Here is an 18,382-nt window from a genome sequence, read left to right on the forward strand (position 1 = left end):
CTCGACAGTTGATCTGTGTAAAGACATAGATCAGATTGCATTCTAACATAATTCCTTTTCAGCTTCTTAGTTTATGAAAAACAAACTTGTGCAAGAAACACAGGGGGTAAATTTAATCTTAATTGTCTGTATTTTCACTTTTACAAGAGAAAAGAATCTTTAGCTTGCGGTAAACTTCATGAAATCTAATAGAGTAGAACAGAGGTGGTAAAAATACACTGAACTCTGATACACTGAGCTCTGTAGGGTAAATATGACATGTGGGTTTCAGACCTGAACCTGGGTTTTTCTAGTGTAACCTGTAACCCACAAAATAATCTTAACATTAGTTAATGATGTGCTATGTGGAAATACATTACTTTATTGTGTTACTACTTCAGGTAGTAAGCTAGTTAGCTTGATATGCTAACATTTACAGTTAATATTAGTAGATAAACAGAGAGTTTAATCCATTCCTCACACTTTCACTGTTGTGTTTGTGGTTTATGAAAGGCAGTAAAAAAGACATGACCCTCCAAACTCTTTATATGTAGATAAGGCTGCAACTAATGATTATCTTTATTATCATATAATCTGTTGATTATATTCTCGCCTTATCGATTAATCATTTGGTCTATAAGATGTCAGAAAATGGTGAAAAATGTCGATCACTGTTTCCCAAAGCCCAAGTCCACACATGTTTTGTTTTGTCCTGACAACAGTCCACAATATTCAGTTTACTGTCTTAGAAGACAGAAAACAGAAAATATTCATATTTTCTTCTTAAAAAATGACTCCAAAAGATTAATTGATTATCAAAATAGTTGGTGATTAATTTAATAGTTGACTAATCGATTAATTGACTAATCATAGCTGCTCTTTATGCAGAGTATCACCTTACTACCCCATGTATCACATAGGCATGTGGAGAGCACCAAAGTTCAAAAGACCTGCTGTGCCTCAAACAGGACCATCAATTCCACAAGAGCAGGGCAGTAAAGGTAGATTAGAGGTGCACATACGTCTCCAATTAAGCAAGTCAAAGTTTGTTCAGCTCTGAAATCTGTTTTTGAAACGGTTTCCGAATGCCAACCTAAAAAAAAGTTGCAAAAAGGCCTCCGACTGTGAGGAAACTCCATCACCTGGTGAAAGGTCTTCTGTAACTGGTGCTGTAACTTCCCTCTGATAGTCCCAAATGTTCTGGCTTGTAATCTCAGTCACTCATGTTGGTAATTACTCTTTAATTACTCAATGAATTTTTTTTATTAATGCTTACTTCCAAAAATGTATTTGTGTGCAACTACATAAAAAGCTTGAATCCTGTTTTGTACTTTAAAGTTCCACCTGTGAAGAAATTTACTGTATTTGATCATTTAAAAAAGAATTATTCTTACAGAAAATGGCACGTAGCACCTTTTACATTCATATGTATTATATTTTTCTGTGCTTATGGCACCAATTAACACCTATTTCTATATATATATAAGGGTTCAGTATGTAGACTTATTTAATGTGGTATTTGAAAAAAAAAACAAAAAACATATGTATATATAAAACTAACTCATGTTGCTCAAGACCTGGTAACAAAAGCCAAAAGGTCACTTAAAAAAATGATTGGGGTTTGTTATAGAGAACATCTTAAGAGAAATGATACTAGTGTCTTGAAAAGAACTGTCAAACAGAACAGCAATGCCTTTGTGTCCACTTCAAACCACATGCAGGCTGTAAATGTATGCTTCAGAGGGTCTTTTCTGTCTTGAGCGTGACGGATGTGGCGAGGTGTTGAAAGAGGAAGCACAGCTCATACTTGCTGTTGTCTGAAATATGAGAAGAATGAAGGCAACCGGACTACTGAAGGTAATACAGCAACACGCCAGATAAGAAATCTTCCATTTTGTGAGTTAAAGCTTATAATCGTTGCTTTTGAAAACAGATTCATATTATTCTAAACGTGTGTGTTTGTATTCGACCTGAAGTAGATCTGGTGGTTTTGCTTTCAGCAGCAGCATTTCTGGTGGATGCAGGTGGGAGGATTTTTACCAGACACTCACGGAAAAAAACATATGTGTGATCATTTTGTGAAATTTAAAAAGGACAGTGATGATGGATGAACAAAATCAGATCGTGATAAAAATAAATCATAATCACACTACTGTTTTGTAGAATTTTGAATGTTTTTAGCCTTTTAATCAGGGTCTACAGACAAAAATATAAAACGAAATGTATTATTTTGGCCATAGAAGAGATGTAGATTGAGTTCTTTATTAATCTCAATGAAAAATTGCATAGTTGCAGCACATGAATCACAAAGTAAACAACATGAGGACATACAAAGTACAGAAAACAAAGTATTAAAAAACATAAATAACTAGAAACTGAACTAACACTAAAAACCAGGACCATTCTCTAAACCTTTATATATTTATATATATATATATATATATATATATATATATATATATATATATATATATATATATATTTGTGTGTGATAGTGTCTGGTAATATACTGTACATGTATATCATATTGTATTGGTATGGCAACGTGCTTCATCGGAAACACTTTAGAGAAACACCCCGAAAATATAGAAACGACAAACACCACATACATATCTAATTTGTTCTCTTACAGTAAATAGTGTTGAGTCTAAGGATGCTGAACGAAAATATTTTAAATTTTGTGATAATTGTCTGTTTGTATTGAAACCAAAAATGATCGGTCTTTGTTTTACAATAACAATCATTCAGGATATTATACTAATTATGGAATATGGGCTCTATAGCAAATTGAGCATTATTGCTTTAGATTACAGTCCACAAATTAGGGTGTATCAATAAAATACTTAATGGTAGATAAGGGAAGAAGTAGGGAATAGGGGGGTAATAAATTTGGATGGGACCTAGAAATAAATGACAGTGTAAATTCTTGAAATTATTCAGTATATATTAAATTATTGCAATGTACACAATAGCTATGGTATAATTACTTTAAAAATGACAATACACTAAGTATAAAATAGCTCAGGCACATTGGATTAAGAAGATGAAGCTTTTGGGAAGAGGAAGCAAAAAATTACACTGTAAGTACAGTACAGGAAAAAAGATGCTGAAAAATGATACTCTTGTGTGCGTTAAAGACTAACAATTAGATAAACAGTCAATATAAGAATTAGAAAAAGACATTAAAGGATGTAAATTAAGTTAAGTTAAATGTTATTTATGGACATTTTGCAGGTCAACCATAACTGTAAAGTGCTGCTGTTGGTTGAATCAGCATTTTGTCCAAGCTGGAAATGAAGAGAGGCTGTCCAGCTGCTTTTCACAGCTCCCTGCACCAGCACCACCAATATTATACAAAATACATACAAAGATTACAGAAAACCATCAAAGGAATCCTGTAATGGAGGTTACATTTGAAAATATACATTTTTTTTTTACATTGGGCTATTGTAGGCTTACTTCAGTCTAAGTATACTCCTTGGAGTATACTTATATTAGGAACATATGACAAATAAATGTCCGAAAAGATTCGGCTTAGTCAGATTCTCAATCTTAAAAGACCTGGACTGGGATCAGGAGAAAAGAAAACATGATCAGGACATCCCTCCTTTTGACGTAGCCTGTTCAGTGATCCATTCATGTTTGTGCGACAAGAGCAGTCCAGTGTCCAAGGAATTACGTCCATATACTATAGTTTATGTGCCATAACCATGATCTCTCCTGAATCTTAACTATACTCTATTTGTGATGTCCAGATAATGTAGAAAGCAAGGATTTTTAAAACCTTAGCAGTGGGCGTAAAAAATATTGTAATTAAACATAATCCAGGGTTTTGCAGAATTGTCCAATACTGACGTTGTTGTCTGGGGATAAGGTTGCCAGGAAGTGTATATATAGCAGCTCTAAATTAAGAGGGGTTTGTAGCTAAAATGGAAGAGACTGTGTATACAATCAAAGAAAGCAGAAACCAGAGTTGAAAAACACAAAGTGAGAGACTTAAATAAAAAGGTGTCATGGGACTAAAATAAAAGCCAAATACTAATAGAAACATACCACCCTGCTACAGAGTCATGTTTCTCTGCAGCAGGGGAAATATGGCAGGTTCGTGAAGCTAGAGAGTAACATGAGTACAGTAAAAACAGAGAAACTGGCTGCTGTCTCACAGAGAACTGCCACCGTGGAAAGATTTACTTTCCAGTGAGACTATGACCTCAGACATAAAGCCAAAACCACACAGAGAACTTCAGAACAATAATGTTAATGTCCTGCGGTGGCCAATCAAAGACCAGACCTCAATCCAAAAAAACACCCATATTTGTGCACACAAATTAATAAATCATGCTGTGGAACTGATAATTACTGTGCATTAATTAACATAACACAGCATTTAACACTATTGTTGACATTTGAACACTTGTTAAAATACATTTTCACTGTTCACTTTCACTTCATAAGAATACACAGTTGTACATGTGCACATGATGATTTTGGATACAGATGGAGACGTACTTCAGAGTTTGCCTTTTTTACCTTGTGTTATCTTTTACATTCCTTAAACATAATGTCAAAATGTTAATAATATAGTTTAATGCTACATTCTGTCAATTCACCCGCAAATTATGAAATTGAGAGTACGAATGAAGTAATTCAAGAGCACAAATTAGCCATTTGTACTCAGAATTTATTAATCCAAGAGTGCAATTTACTAATTTGTGTTCAAAAATGAGTTTTTATTCTCCGCATGACACCTGCCATGGTTCGTATTCATAAAACTTGACAAGATGAAGTTTTACAAAGACGAACGGGGAAAAACCGTCGTGTTGAAACGTGTATGCTGATCTTTCCACCGTACTACGATTTCAGCCAAATGGACCTCTATTAAATATTTACTTGAAGTGAGAATACTTATTCAATCAGTTATTGTGTTTTTATATTCGGAGTTCATTTAGATCAAGTTGTGGTAATTTATTTTAATTTAGATTTTTTCTCAAACTTCAAACAAACATCTACCCAAGGATTTACTGTGCTGTGCAAACTGTTGAGGTACTAAAAGTAAAGTGAGGATGCTTTTAAAAATAATGTCATGAATAGTTTTTATTTATCAATTCACTTCATACAGAGTTCAGTAAACAGAAGAAACCTAAATGAAATCAATATTTGGTTTGAGCAGCTTTGCCTTTAAAACAGCAGCAGTTCGCCTCGGTACACCTGCACACAGTTTTTCAGGTACTTGGCGGGTCGATTGTTGGATTTTGGCGTCTCAGCTGCTCCTGTCTCTTCATGTGATCCCAGACTGACTCCATGATGTTAAGATCAGGGCTCTGTGGGGGCCAAACCACCTGTTGCAGGATTCCTTGTTCTTCTCGTAGCTGAAGATAGTTCTTTATGATTCTGGCTGGATGTTTGGTGTCGTTGTAATGCTGCAGAATAAATCTGGGACCGATCGGACGCCTCCCTGATGGTGCTGCATTATGAATAAGAATCAAAACATCTAAAGCAGTGGTAGGCAACTAGCGGCCTATGGGCCAAATCACTCCCTCCAGATATATTTGGCCCCCCAATGAAAGCTGAAGTTTTTACTTTGATAAAAAATACATAATTCTTCACAAATCTATGGAAGGTAACAAAATGAACGCAGGACTCTTGTAAATTCCAATCAGTATGTAGGTCAGTAAAAACCCAACAAGAGGAGAAACATTAACACTGGTTACAACATGCTATTTGAACAGTGCGGCGCTAAAATTACGTCTAATGAATCAGAAATTAAATTTGAATGTGTGAATGTGAATGTGTCAACTTCAGTCTATCTGCCCATCACAGATTTATTTTTCATGCACACAAACAGTTGGCAGTTGAACAGAAATGGCGCGTTGGTTTCTAAGGCAACAACAACAAGAACAACAATAAGTACTTTTAGTCAACCATGAATAAAACAAGATAACAATAAAGTATGTCTCTTGTCTCAAAGTGCGACAGAGAACATATTCGTGTGTGTTATTATTGCGTGAGTTTAGTTCTTATGAGTATTTAAATAAGCTGTAACTCTGTTAGTTATCACTTAATAGGAAAATGACATCTACCCACAGATGCAACCCTAAACATTGAACCAGTATATTGTATATCCCAGTTTGACTGTTGCAGAGTTGTCTCTCTTCTTATAGAGCTAATGAAGCCTTTTCAGCTCATGAACAGTGTAGAAGACGTGTGTCGGCTTGTGGGTGAGATTTTTTTTTGATCAACAGAGATGTGGCTGTGAATTTCAGAAACACAGCTCTTGGGTGTGAAATAGTCTGGAGGTAGAGTTAAGGCTTTGTCAAACTTTATTTAACTTGCTTTAGACTTTAGAACAACTATAACTGGCCTATCGTAACTCTGTCGACCAGCCCCAACAGATGTGGATAGAAGTTGATAGACATCCAATAGCCTATATTTGTGTATTGTCAGGAAATTCATTTCCTGAGTTCTTGTTTTTTTTTTTTTTTTACTGTATTCTTGCTTCTGGGAGTGTGATGCTTCTCGAGTGGCAGTAAGTGTAAACCCCATATACAAAATGCGACTCCTACTGTGTTTCAGTTTACTTTTGGCCAACCACATCCTGTGGTTCGCTCTGTCTTGTTAACAGGAAAACGGCAGCTACTTCAACCATGACAGTGTGAATAACTGTCAATTGTTGACCAGTAATCTCTGTGTTTATATAATCTTAACAACCTCTCTTATTAGTTAATAAGAGAGTTAGTTAATTTAAATAGAGGTAACGGTTGAGCTGGCGGTCAGTCATGTGATCTATATAACATTTGTGTCAGTTCATTTTGACGTCAAGCCATAGTGGGTTATTTCTGTCTTCTTTGTGTCTTCTAGGTATGATAGAAAACTCCAATCTGCTGGCTGCAGCCTTGACTGTTGCATCACTGATGTCACTAACTCTTCTGTGCCTGCGATGCAAAAAGAAATCCAGTAAGTATTTCTAAGAGGCTGGGCAGGTGTGACTGTGTGTGATCTCTGTATGATGTGGTTGCGGTAGTAGATAAGGACAACAGAATCGGAGTCATGTGTGCTGTTTAGCCATCATTTGCACCCACATTCTTGGCATTTCAAACTTTGCTCTTTCAGTTTAGGCTCCACTTTCATGGAGTTGGCACAATGTTTTAGATGCTCATTGTATAAAAAAAAGAGAGAAGTGCTCTTTGTCATTAACATGCAGGGAGTTGGTGGAGGATGTGCAACCAAAACTGTAGTTTAATATTTATGTAGAGTCATGACTTCGCTCTTGGATTGTGGCAAGAAGGGGAGAAATAAATATAATGCTTAAAATTGACAGTTTTTACAACAAATGAGGCAAAACTAACATGAACAAGACAGTAATGTCATTAAAACCGTTGATGATGAGTTACGATGAATCACTGTTTCACGTGGTAAGCCACACAATGATGCGTTCACTTACCGTTAAACATACTGAAGTGCATTTAACGTGTGATGCATTCACATACTGTTGTGGATTTGAGTTGTGATGCGTTTACTTACTGTTGTAAGTAACTGCTCTGTATTTCTTGTAGAGATCATACATGAGGAGGTTCAAATATACAACCAACAGACATTGTGAGTATAAAGTATTTGTTCCACACTCTCAAGCCATGTTTGAAGGTAGTTTTGACCATCATTGCTATGGGTTACAGTAACATTATGCTCACAAAGTGAATTGCTATGTACAATGTTATCTTGGAAGACAGTGACAATGCTACAATGAAGTCTGAGGGGCAAGAAATACAAGCAGTCAGAGCATCAGACAACAGTTTATCCAGATTATCTAAACCACTTTATTTGGAATTAAAAAAAGAAATTGAGTCTGCGTGAAGTTACTGAATTATTGCTAATGTGTGCATACAACTAGGGTGAATATGGTAGATCTGGTAGATTTGAACAAATCAATCCAATACATTTGAAAAGTCTCAAAGAGCCCTATCAAATCTACAAAAATTTAACCCGTGTTGTATAAAAAATGAATTATTTAAACCTAGTTTTCATTCCAAAGGTGCATCTTCAGTTCACCTCAATCCAAGTTGTTGACACACTGAGATCCAGGTTGAAATCTGTGTACTGAGAACATAAGTCCAACTTTTTTAGGATTGTAAAATCGCAATAGAGCAGGTCAAGACCGTACTCTTCAATTTATTTAAATTACAGAGACCCAATAATTCCCCCATGAGCAAGCACTTAGCGACAGCGGTAAGGAAAACCTCAAGCAGAACCCGGCATTTGTGACTTTCACCAGTGCTGTCTCTGTGCTATGACGCGCTTTAAATTCTGACTGAAAATCTTCAAATAAACTATTGTTATGTAAAAAGTCATATGACTGATTGGCGACTGCTTTCTCAAGGATCTTAGAGAGAAATGGAAGGTTAGATATGGGTCTATAGTTGGCTAAAACGCCTGAATCAAGAGATTAATCTTGCCTAGTCCTCCTCTAAAGACTTAAAGCACGACTCCTGTCAGTAACATACAGCCTCCAATCATAGTCAACACCGTCTGTTTTGTTAGAATTAATATTTAATATTCTTCATGCATCTGATCTTTTTTTTGTTCTTTTTTATTGCCAACTTACTTCTTCATTTTGCTGTTTTGACACCAACACAAATTCCCTTTACAGGTGTACTATAGTCTGATTCTCATTCTAATAATGAAATATATTAAAATTAATTAAAACATTAAAACTAACATCAAAGTGTTATCTTGACAGCCAACGTGGGGGAAGTAGATTTGCTGTGACGCAATCAAAACCAGGTAAATCATTATTCACCAAAGCATCAGCGACTGTATTCGTTGAAGTGAGATTTTTTTTGTCACCTTTAATTAGTATCTTTATATCTAAAAAACATATTTATGCTGTTTTCTTTTTCAGTCACGAGAACCAATCAGATAACTTCAATCACAGAGTATGTACAGTATATTATGATACACGTCAGCTAATCTCATCACTGCAACATCAATACTGACATTTCCTCTGCATATTTATCACAGTCATACTGTAAATGCAGTGTACTGTATGTGTTTGAAGGAACAGTCATGCTTGTTTTGGGCTTTTTTTTGCCATCATATCCAGTCATACGAGAAGATTACTGTAATGAATTGGACCCAAATGCAGAGACCAGAAAGTAGGGCTGAAGAAACCTTTTATTGCTGAGACATGCAGGCAAAAAACAAAAGCAGGCTGGGCTGAGCAGAACTGAAAACAAAAAACGACTGAGCAGGCGGCACAGAACTGAGCAAACATGACAGGAGGGAACAGAATAGACAACTTGACAAAGACTAAACTGAAAACTGGACTTAAATACAAACTGAACTAATCAGACAACAGTGAACAGGTGGTAGGACACAAGGGCAGGCTGGGAGCTGATAGGCTGAGAAAAACACTAGGAGCAGGGCAGGGCAGGTGTGAAGGGAAAGTGTTGAGGTAAAAGCAGAACAGAGACTTGCACACCCACACCATATACTGTGGGCTCTTCTCATTTCTCTATTTTGTGCCTCCTCGTCTCCTCTGTCCTCCTGCCTGTGACCTGGAAATTGATCTCAGCACGCAACATTTAAGGATGTCCCAATTCCTAAATTGCATCTGGAGGAGAGAGGAGGCTTGCCGGATAAGCTATGAGCGAGGATGCACAGGTGTATCCTTTGCAGAAGTTTTTCGGCACCCGTGACGTATAAAAGATATACATATATATATATACATATAAAAAATATCAATGTATGACATCGATACATCTTTGTCACATTATGACACGTTGTGATTTGAATGAAAAGTAAATATACAAGTTGTCATGCTCATCTGACAGAGATCATAAAATACAGCAGTAGGCTGTAACAAAACAATGGACAGATGATGCAGCTCTGCCACATGTCATATTTAATTGACGTTACGTTAAAATGACAGCTCCGAAGCAAGGATCTCTCAGTTTGTTAAATGCCTGTTGCCTCGACTCATCTCTCCTCTTGTCACTTCCTTGCCTCCTCCACTCACATCTCAGGTGGGAGGGACTAAGACGTGAGGAGAGGACGTGAGGAAAGGAATCGAGGATGTACAAACTGAGAAATGAGAAGAGGGGACAGACTGGGGGGGGGGGCAGAAGAAACAAAACAAAACATTAGGAAGACACAGAGAACATACCAGCCAATAAAAGGCAACCAAAGAAACACCATGTCAGAAAGTCCTAGAATACAAAACTCAAGTACACAACACTACAAGTCAAATAACATAAACGAGCTAAATCAAATGACCCGAAGGACTAGGCAACATAAGCGTAACACAGTAAAACCCAAGAAGCACAAAGAGTCCTAAACCACAAGTCCATGACAATTAGTCAATCAGTTTAATCTCTATGCGTCCAGTACAGAGATCCAGCTTTGAAGATATCTTTGTTGAAAAGCACTTTGATAGAGCTAGGCTAGTAGTTCTTGAGCTAAGCTATGAGCTAAACACCTCACTACATCTGTCTTTGTATGAAACACAAACATCAAGTTGATATTGATCTTCTTTCTGATTTGGTAAGATGACAAATTAACGTATTTCCCTAAATGTTGGAGTCATCCTTTAAGGCTGCTATAAGTATACCTAGACTGAAGCAGCCTGGTCGCCAAAAGAAAACATTGTCACTGTACGTTTCTGCAAACCACAGATACGTTGAATATCTACCTTTCAACACATGTAATTCGTAGCATTTCTGAAGTAACGTAGTTCACATGAGATCTATATGAGCTGACTTTCTTATTAGGAGGAAGATGGGTTGGTGGATGGTTAGGAAGTTTGTTGCTGTTTGTTTGTTGGCAGAAACCAGCACAGAGCACGGTTCGAGACCACCTTGAAGCCAATGCCCGCTTCCTGCTTCAACCGACAAGGCCAGGTGTTTTTAGTGAGACGTGCCTAAACCTAACCAGACCTTAACCACATCATTATTCAGTGTATAATGGCCAACATTGAAACGTAGACATTCAATGTATCTGTGGTTTGCAGAAACGTACAATGCCAACGTTTTGTTCTGGGTTGATTGGAGCTAACGATAACTGTCCAGAAAACCAAAATTCAGCTTTATATTGAGTGGAACTGCAAACTTTATATTAGGTTGTGTTCAGGCTGATGATGGCATAACATCAACTAATGCGGTGTCCTCATTCATTTCAATTAGATGACGGTAATACAGCACTGGGACCATCTGACCGTAGAGTTCTGCTACCAAACTCCGCCAAAGTACTGCATTTCAGGCCGTTTCGTTGTGTGAAGCTTTGGGCATGAGTTGGGGTCACATTATTTTCAGATTTAAAGTAATTTAGACATTTTGCTCTTTTTCTCTCAGACTGTGCCAATCTGTGTTCATGTGTGTTATGTGTTGCGAGTAGACACGCAATACCCAGTGAGAAGAGCGAGGGACAGAGTGAAGCCAATGTGCTGCGTTAGCCTGTTCATGCTAAAGGTCGTTAATGGATAAAATGAAGCAGAAATATAGCTTATTATTGGTCTCTGGTTGGGTTCAGGTGTCAAATTCGGAAGTACAAGTGGGGCTCAGTTGGGCTAAGTCTTAATATGCACACAGGCTGGGTTCAAGTCTCAGTTTTAGGCTCATTCAAACACCACAAAAGTTACACCAATTGTGTATTATCGTGTATTTAGAGGTGCTGGTAGGCAATTTTTCTTTAAACTTTTGTCATAGCTAGGCTAGCTTATATTAAAAGGATAGGTTCAAATCTGTCTTAAAACAACAGTCAGGTGCCCATATGAACACAGAAAGAGGTTTTCCTCGCTGTAATCATTCCTCCTGTTCATACTGGCTGTTAAAAGATCACCTTCAAATGTGCTTTACTATAAGTGATGGGGGCCAAAATCCACAGTGTGTCCACACAGTCATTTTGTGCAGAAATGCATTTAAAAGTTAATCTGAAGCTTATATGAGGCTTCAGCAGTCTGAGTTAGTCATATGAAGTGGATATCTGCCATATTTACAGTCTTTTTAGCATCAAATTCCCTTTTTGTGTTTCCCTGTTGAGCTGCGGTGGAAGTATAGTAACAAAAAGAGGGACTTTGGCACTAAAAAGACTTGATTTGACTCATTTGGATGCTGAAGCTTCATATTAGCTTCAGATAAACTTTTAAATACATTTTTGCACAGAAGGAGGACTGTGGATTTTGGCCCCCATCACTTACATTGTAAGTGCATTATGAAGGGATCTTCTAATGGTCAGTATGAACAAGAGGAATGATTACAGCAAGAAGTATCAATGTTCATTTGTGCTCCTGACTGTTGTTTTAAGATCGACTTTAAAAGTGGGGAACCCGTCCTTTACTCTTTAATCTCACTGTCAGAAAGCAAACAAACATATTTCCCAAAATGTTGTACAATTATTTCAACACAGTCCTGTTTTCAGTCTGAATGCTTAATTAACCTTAACTACCAAAAGATGTTTGCTGTGTCAAACAAAAAAAAACAAACATTTGACTACAGAAATCTCATTTATATGTTTCCAGTGAAACTACAGAGGATTATGAGGAATTTCCTTCAGGTAAGCTCTTCACCTTTTAAAAGGTTTTCAGTTTTAAATCAAAACATTGACTCATATTCTGATGTCAAAGATTTAAACACTTTTGTAATGGCTCATGAGGTGATGATCCATCAAAAGAATTTAATATTGAACCATCATGTTTTACAGATGCAATGGATGAATCAGACTATCAAAACATCACAGAGGGTAAATTTGCACACATAATACACAGTAAACATACTGGTTAAACATCTGTTTTCAACTATTTTTTAAAATGAAATGTATTTATCATCATGTACTTACATTATTACTGAAAGTATCCTGTTACATTTTGTGTTGCTGCAGCTCAAACAGGAAGTCCAGAACATACATATGTGTAAGTGTTAAAGCTCTTCTCATATATGTTCACATTGAAGCTTAGAGTGAAGCAATGTGCATTTACTGAAATGATCACTTGTGTTCTTTTTTATTTTATGCAAATAGCTCAATTTTGCATTCAGAAGCAGAGAGACTCCACTTAATGTTTGAACAGAGGATGCATTTTAGCCCATGTAGGAGGGTTCAGCAAAAGTGGAACACATTTTGGCACCAGCGTGCTATTATAACAGATACTCACTTACACCAATTATGTTTTTGTGAAATGGTGCAAACCTTGTTAACATAGTGATGTAAGTTTTTAAGGGAAGTCAAAAGTTTCTCATCTCACCCATTTAGTTTTTTTCAGGTTAAGTGGGACAGCTTGTGTGCTAAAGTGGGACTCTTGTCTACATTACTGCGCCTTCTTTCACCCCCGGATTTGTTTTGTGTTAATCAAGCTTCCCTGCATCATTTTTTCTTCTTTCTAATTTGCATTTCTTTCTCTCCTTTTCCTGGTGATCTATCATTAGAATTATATGCTAATATGGATTTAACTAGAGCTCAAAACTATGTTGTAGTAGGCTAAATAAATAGACGAAATACTGTCTTATAAAGGTGTAGCTTTTTAAAATAATTAAATGTAGCTGCTTCACCAAATTTACAACAATTATTAAACTAAGACCCTGTTTACACTTGGTTTTAAAATGCGTCTCGGGTGATCGGATCACAAGTGGACAGCACTAAATATGTGTAAACAACCACCAAGGCGCACTCAAACCTCTTGCCGAGGTGGTCTGGGATGAATTTGTCCACATATCTTTTGTAGTGGAAACACTAATGTATACTGATGCGTCCCCGACAAGGACATAACAGGAAAATGTGTCATCAGTGCAGGACATGGTGGTTGTTTTGTGACAGCACACCAACGCCAAATGACTGTGTCCTGCCAGTCTCAACGGTTAGAATAGCCTGTACATGTATATTCTTGAAACATTTTTGTTTTCTTAGCTAGCTCCTGACAGACTGACGTAATAACTGTGTGCGGGGCCCTTTGACCCTCTAGAGGAGGTGACGTGGGCAGTAACAAAATCTGAACACAAGTGGTCAGCTGGACACCTTAGAGACACATGATAGACACAGGTGTGAACGGCGATGTGTCCCAGCTGTCCACTTGTGTCCGTATCACTGAAATGCATTTTAAGACCAAGTGTAAACATTCTCTAAAATACTGTATATGATATTGCAGGAATACTGAATGAAACATTGTTATGCCCCGTCTTTCCTAAGTCCCAAGCAGCCACAAAGACAATTTAACTGAATATAATGAAGGTGGGTTTATTTACAATGTTAAATAACAAACAGGGAGCTGGATTTAGCTTCAGAGTAGACAGAGGCCAACATAGCAAACAAAAACAAATCTAACTGGGAAGCTAAACAATATAACCTCACAAAATCAAATTTACAACTTACCTCCCTCACTAACATAAAACTGAGAAAGCAAGGTTAACCACCCTGGCAGCTCACCGCCCTATTACCTCCAAAAGAAGGGAACAAAAGTTAAGCCGGGTTGGACTATAGGAGGGAAATGGGAGACGAGCCATCTTGGCTCTTTATATAGCTGATGTCCTCTCAAAGCTGCCAATCACCTGCCAGAGCTGGAAGCTGCTGCAACAATCACCTCGTTGTCCCCTCACACACACTTCTTACATATGTGCACACACACGCCCACACACCTGACACATCATATACACATCCATGCTCATCAAATAAACATGTTAATGACCACAGTCGTACTAAAATGCCTAGAAAAGTGTCCCACTTGACATGAAAGTACAATCTCAGTTTTGGTGAACACTCTCCACAAAAGTGGGACAGTGCAGAAAATATGGTTTCCAGGAAAAATAAGGACAATATTATGCATTCTTATTTTGAACTGAGGTCTGAGTCATAATGGCTTTAATAAAATACCATGTCTGCTGTAGATGGGAGATGTATATTTAAATATTTATTGTTTTTTAAAGTCAGAGTCATTTACTTTTCCTGAACACACACCAAACAGTTCGTTCACCATGGTTGGTTGATTCTATCCAGTCAAATAGTAAAACAAGGCAAGACATGCTTAAATGTCCCACTTTTGCTGAAACCACTCTACCTATTTTTTAATATTTTGACCATGTACTGTAAGAGCCCTTTTAAAGTGTATATATGAAACAAATCTAATACTGTAAAGGAGGGGCTGCAAGAACGTTTGCAAGTGAAAACTCTTGGGGAAGTGTTGAGTTTAATTCATGGTAGCTTAATATTGTTCAGGGGAAAAAGGCAAAGTGAAACTCCTCACATGATTCTTCCTGTACTGATGGAAATTAGTGATGTGAAAATATTTTATTGAACAACAAACATTTTGTTGAATTTATCAAAACAACGGGTCACCATGGAGGAAGTTTTGAGTTTTGCATTCACTGGAGAGGACAAGAAATAAGCAAAGAAGGCTTGATTCTCTCTACTCACCACTGAGATTTCACACTAAAAATCACTGGGTTAAAATTTTTACCCAGTTTGGGTCAATATAAATCAGCACTGGATTAACTTTATCCAGTAGGAATCTATTAGTTTGACCCAGTGTTACACACAACAACAAGCTTGAGCTAAAAACCGCCACAGATGCATTGTTTCCTGTACAAAACAGATGTGTATTAAAAATCAATAACAAACTGTGACATGTAAGTTTGAGGTAGAGCAGATTTTAAAAAGCTTTAGTTTGGGTAAATAACCCAACAGTAAAATAAAGAAATACAAATACAACAGAACAAAATGGTCAAAAATGTTATTTTTGAAGACTGCAATGTCAAATTTGTGTATTGTTTTGCAGAGCTCCACTCGCCGACTCATTGTATGAAAATGAAGAGATGAGAAAAAGTGAGCATTCCCTCTGTTTTTTAACCTTAAATGTGTGTATAAGATGAATGAAAAGACTTTAAAAGAATTCAAAACATGTTTATCACCAATCTCTCCAATTCAGATTTGAATGCTGTGTTACAAGTTTTAACATTCATCACATACACTTTTGTTCATCTAGATGCTAATCTGGCTCCAAGTGTCTATGGGAACATTGACGCATTCCCAAATGGAGGAGGTATAAATTGTGTCTGTTGTCTTGTTGATTGACCATTGTTATTGTTTTTGTTTTGTACGACTGACTGTCACCTGCTGCAAACCAAATTTCCTGCTAGGGGAAACTAAAGATTGATTAATTGACTGGCATGTTCAATCAAAGTATCCATTCTGATTCAGTAAGAGATGAGATGTTTCCAGTAACAAGGATTGATTATTATCACAGAGCACCAGACGCTAAAGCTTGACTCATTCAAACTGTTGTTACACTAAACAGATGACGATGACTACGAGAACGCTGATTTCCTGGAACTAGCTGGTGAAGAAGAAGATGGTAAGAGCCAAAAATAGCATTTGTTTGTTAATTATATGTTTGATGCCTAAAATGTATTCTGCATGTTATTATTTAGGTTTTAACACAATGTTCATTTATAATCAGAGAATACCAAAATATTCTACTCAAGCAGAGTAAAGTTTGTAGCCTATCTGAGTAGAAGTGAACAAACTGACTCAACCCAAGTCAAAGAAAAGGGCAAAAGATGCATATTAATTCATTGTGGAGCACAGTGATCTTCTTAATGAGGTGACAAAAGGTGAAATTGTGGGAAAATGGGTTACAAATACTCAGTAAGTGGTTGTGTATAGTTTATTCAAGATCTACTGTATAGTTACAAAAAATTCTATAAGGTTAAGATAAACTAAAGCTTCAGTTTCAGTACATATTTAAATGTGATGTACTTATAAATGTAAATAAATGCAAGATACACTAATTATGCAACAAAAACAAAAAGCTGAAAACTTGGCAAAAAGGGCAATATTGTAGGAATGATAAGGAATAATTATGGTTCATGTTTATGGATGTATGAATTTGCATGTGATTAAAAACTCGTACAGCTGACATCTGAAAGAAGCTCACAAAACATCAGACTTTGACAAAAGAGATGTTGTTTGCTTCCTGTTTTCTACTGTAACTCCATGACCATGATCTTGAACTAACCCTAACCAAGTAATTTTTGTGTCTAAACCTATCCAAACCTTAACCATGGAGCTTCAATTTTAAACAGTTTTAGAAGGCATAATGCTTATATATGTCCTTCTGGAGTGGGACAACAACACAGGTGTTTTAATTTAACTGATTAACTCCTCCTCTGTGTGCATGTAGAGGTTTTTCATTAAAAGCAATTGCATTATCATTTTAGTGTTCAGCAACTTTTAAAGGACGAGTGTGTAGGATTTAGTGGCATCTAATGGTGAGATTGCAGATTGCAGCCACCTGAATACACCTCCTCTTCCAAGCATGTAGGAGAACCTAATGTGACCATAAAACTTGCAAAAAAAAAGCCAAAGGCCCTCTCTAGATCCAGTGTTTGGTTTTTCTGTTCTGGGCTACTGTAGAAACATGGTGGTGCAACATGGCGGCCTCCGTGGAAGAGGACCCACTCCCTCTATAGATGTTAAGGGCCCATTCTAAGGTGACGAAAACACAATGATTCTTATTTTCAGGTGATTATACACCAATTAAAACATACTTATGAATATTATATTCCATTTCTGCCAAGTCTGCTCTACTTGATGCCACTAAATTCTACACACTGCACCTTTAAGTTGTCACCAACTTTTCAGCAATCACATTACATTTTCTTTAAGAAATGCATTTTCTTGTTATTTGTTCCCAGCATTACATTTCTCTTGTAATTGTTAAACTTGTTACAGCACGTAGAGCTGTAACTGATGACATTTTCATAGTACAATAAAAACTTTAAAAACTAAATTTTCACCAGCGCTGCAGTAGCTCATGTAATAAAACATTTAGCTTATTATAAAACCTTTATATATTATATATATATAATTATAAAACCTACAATTGTGTTATCTGATATGATTTAGTGGTGCTGCGCAGGAAGTGAATAAAAATATTAACCATCCATTCACTCTTTGAACAGATGAGCCAGATTATGTGAATGAATGCACCTGACACGGACTATGCTGACCACCAGAGAACATCAGTGGACAGATTTAAACAGCCTGCACTCTGTTCTGTTTATTGTATAAAACTGGAAATAAAACATATTTTTTATTCGTGCAATGTGTGATGTGCAAATTATGTGGACAGCTGTGTGTATAAATACTTGTGGACCTCGCTTGTCTGTGAAAACTGAAGCTGCCATCTAGTGGTAAAAAAAAATCTACTACAATATACAACGTATACTCTACATGAAAGATATAATGTTGTATCTACTTTTGTATTCTTGGATGTTTGCTTTGATAGATAGCTTTTGGGGTCAGAATGGAAAATTTGTTATGAGCTTTGAGTGTTACAGATTAAATCAATCCAATGACTCCCTCCACATGATCACTGATCATCAATAGTCAAACTGACCAAACATAAATAAAAGTAAAGGCATCATTCTGT

At 36.7% G+C, this 18,382-nt stretch overlaps 1 protein-coding gene across 8 annotated transcripts; it reads left to right on the forward strand.

Moving 5' to 3' along the window:
- The first annotated feature begins 913 nt into the window (after positions 1 to 913).
- On the forward strand, positions 914 to 18,039 carry si:dkey-183i3.6 (LAT2 domain-containing protein). 8 transcript variants are annotated; one of them, XM_042431594.1, is made up of 14 exons: positions 914 to 980; positions 1,094 to 1,208; positions 1,701 to 1,836; positions 6,838 to 6,933; positions 7,533 to 7,575; positions 8,714 to 8,757; positions 8,876 to 8,909; positions 12,488 to 12,522; positions 12,670 to 12,708; positions 12,847 to 12,877; positions 15,728 to 15,774; positions 15,935 to 15,991; positions 16,247 to 16,303; positions 17,913 to 18,039. In XM_042431594.1, exons 3-14 carry the CDS (start codon positions 1,749 to 1,751, stop codon positions 17,942 to 17,944), a joined length of 603 nt encoding a protein of 200 aa, XP_042287528.1. In that variant the 5' UTR covers positions 914 to 980; positions 1,094 to 1,208; positions 1,701 to 1,748; the 3' UTR covers positions 17,945 to 18,039. The 8 variants fall into 8 exon arrangements, with proteins under 8 accessions (XP_042287528.1, XP_042287534.1, XP_042287529.1 ...); XM_042431600.1 differs by lacking the exons at positions 914 to 980; positions 1,094 to 1,208; positions 1,701 to 1,836 and adding an exon at positions 5,456 to 5,481; XM_042431595.1 differs by lacking the exons at positions 914 to 980; positions 1,094 to 1,208; positions 1,701 to 1,836 and adding an exon at positions 6,147 to 6,197.
- Positions 18,040 to 18,382: the final 343 nt, after the last annotated feature.

Source organism: Thunnus maccoyii, chromosome 13 (genome assembly GCF_910596095.1).
Source record: "Thunnus maccoyii chromosome 13, fThuMac1.1, whole genome shotgun sequence".
Classification (NCBI taxonomy): domain Eukaryota; kingdom Metazoa; phylum Chordata; class Actinopteri; order Scombriformes; family Scombridae; genus Thunnus; species Thunnus maccoyii.

What these genes read in the sequence shown, in the direction of transcription:
- si:dkey-183i3.6 (XM_042431594.1), top strand. Translation starts at nt 1,749, where the DNA reads ATGTGGCGAGGTGTTGAAAGAGGAAGCACAGCTCATACTTGCTGTTGT. An exon ending in GCGATGCAAAAAGAAATCCA is followed by an intron (nt 6,934 to 7,532) that starts GTAAGTATTTCT and finishes TATTTCTTGTAG; the next exon opens with AGATCATACATGAGGAGGTT. An exon ending in CAGATAACTTCAATCACAGA is followed by an intron (nt 8,910 to 12,487) that starts GTATGTACAGTA and finishes ATATGTTTCCAG; the next exon opens with TGAAACTACAGAGGATTATG.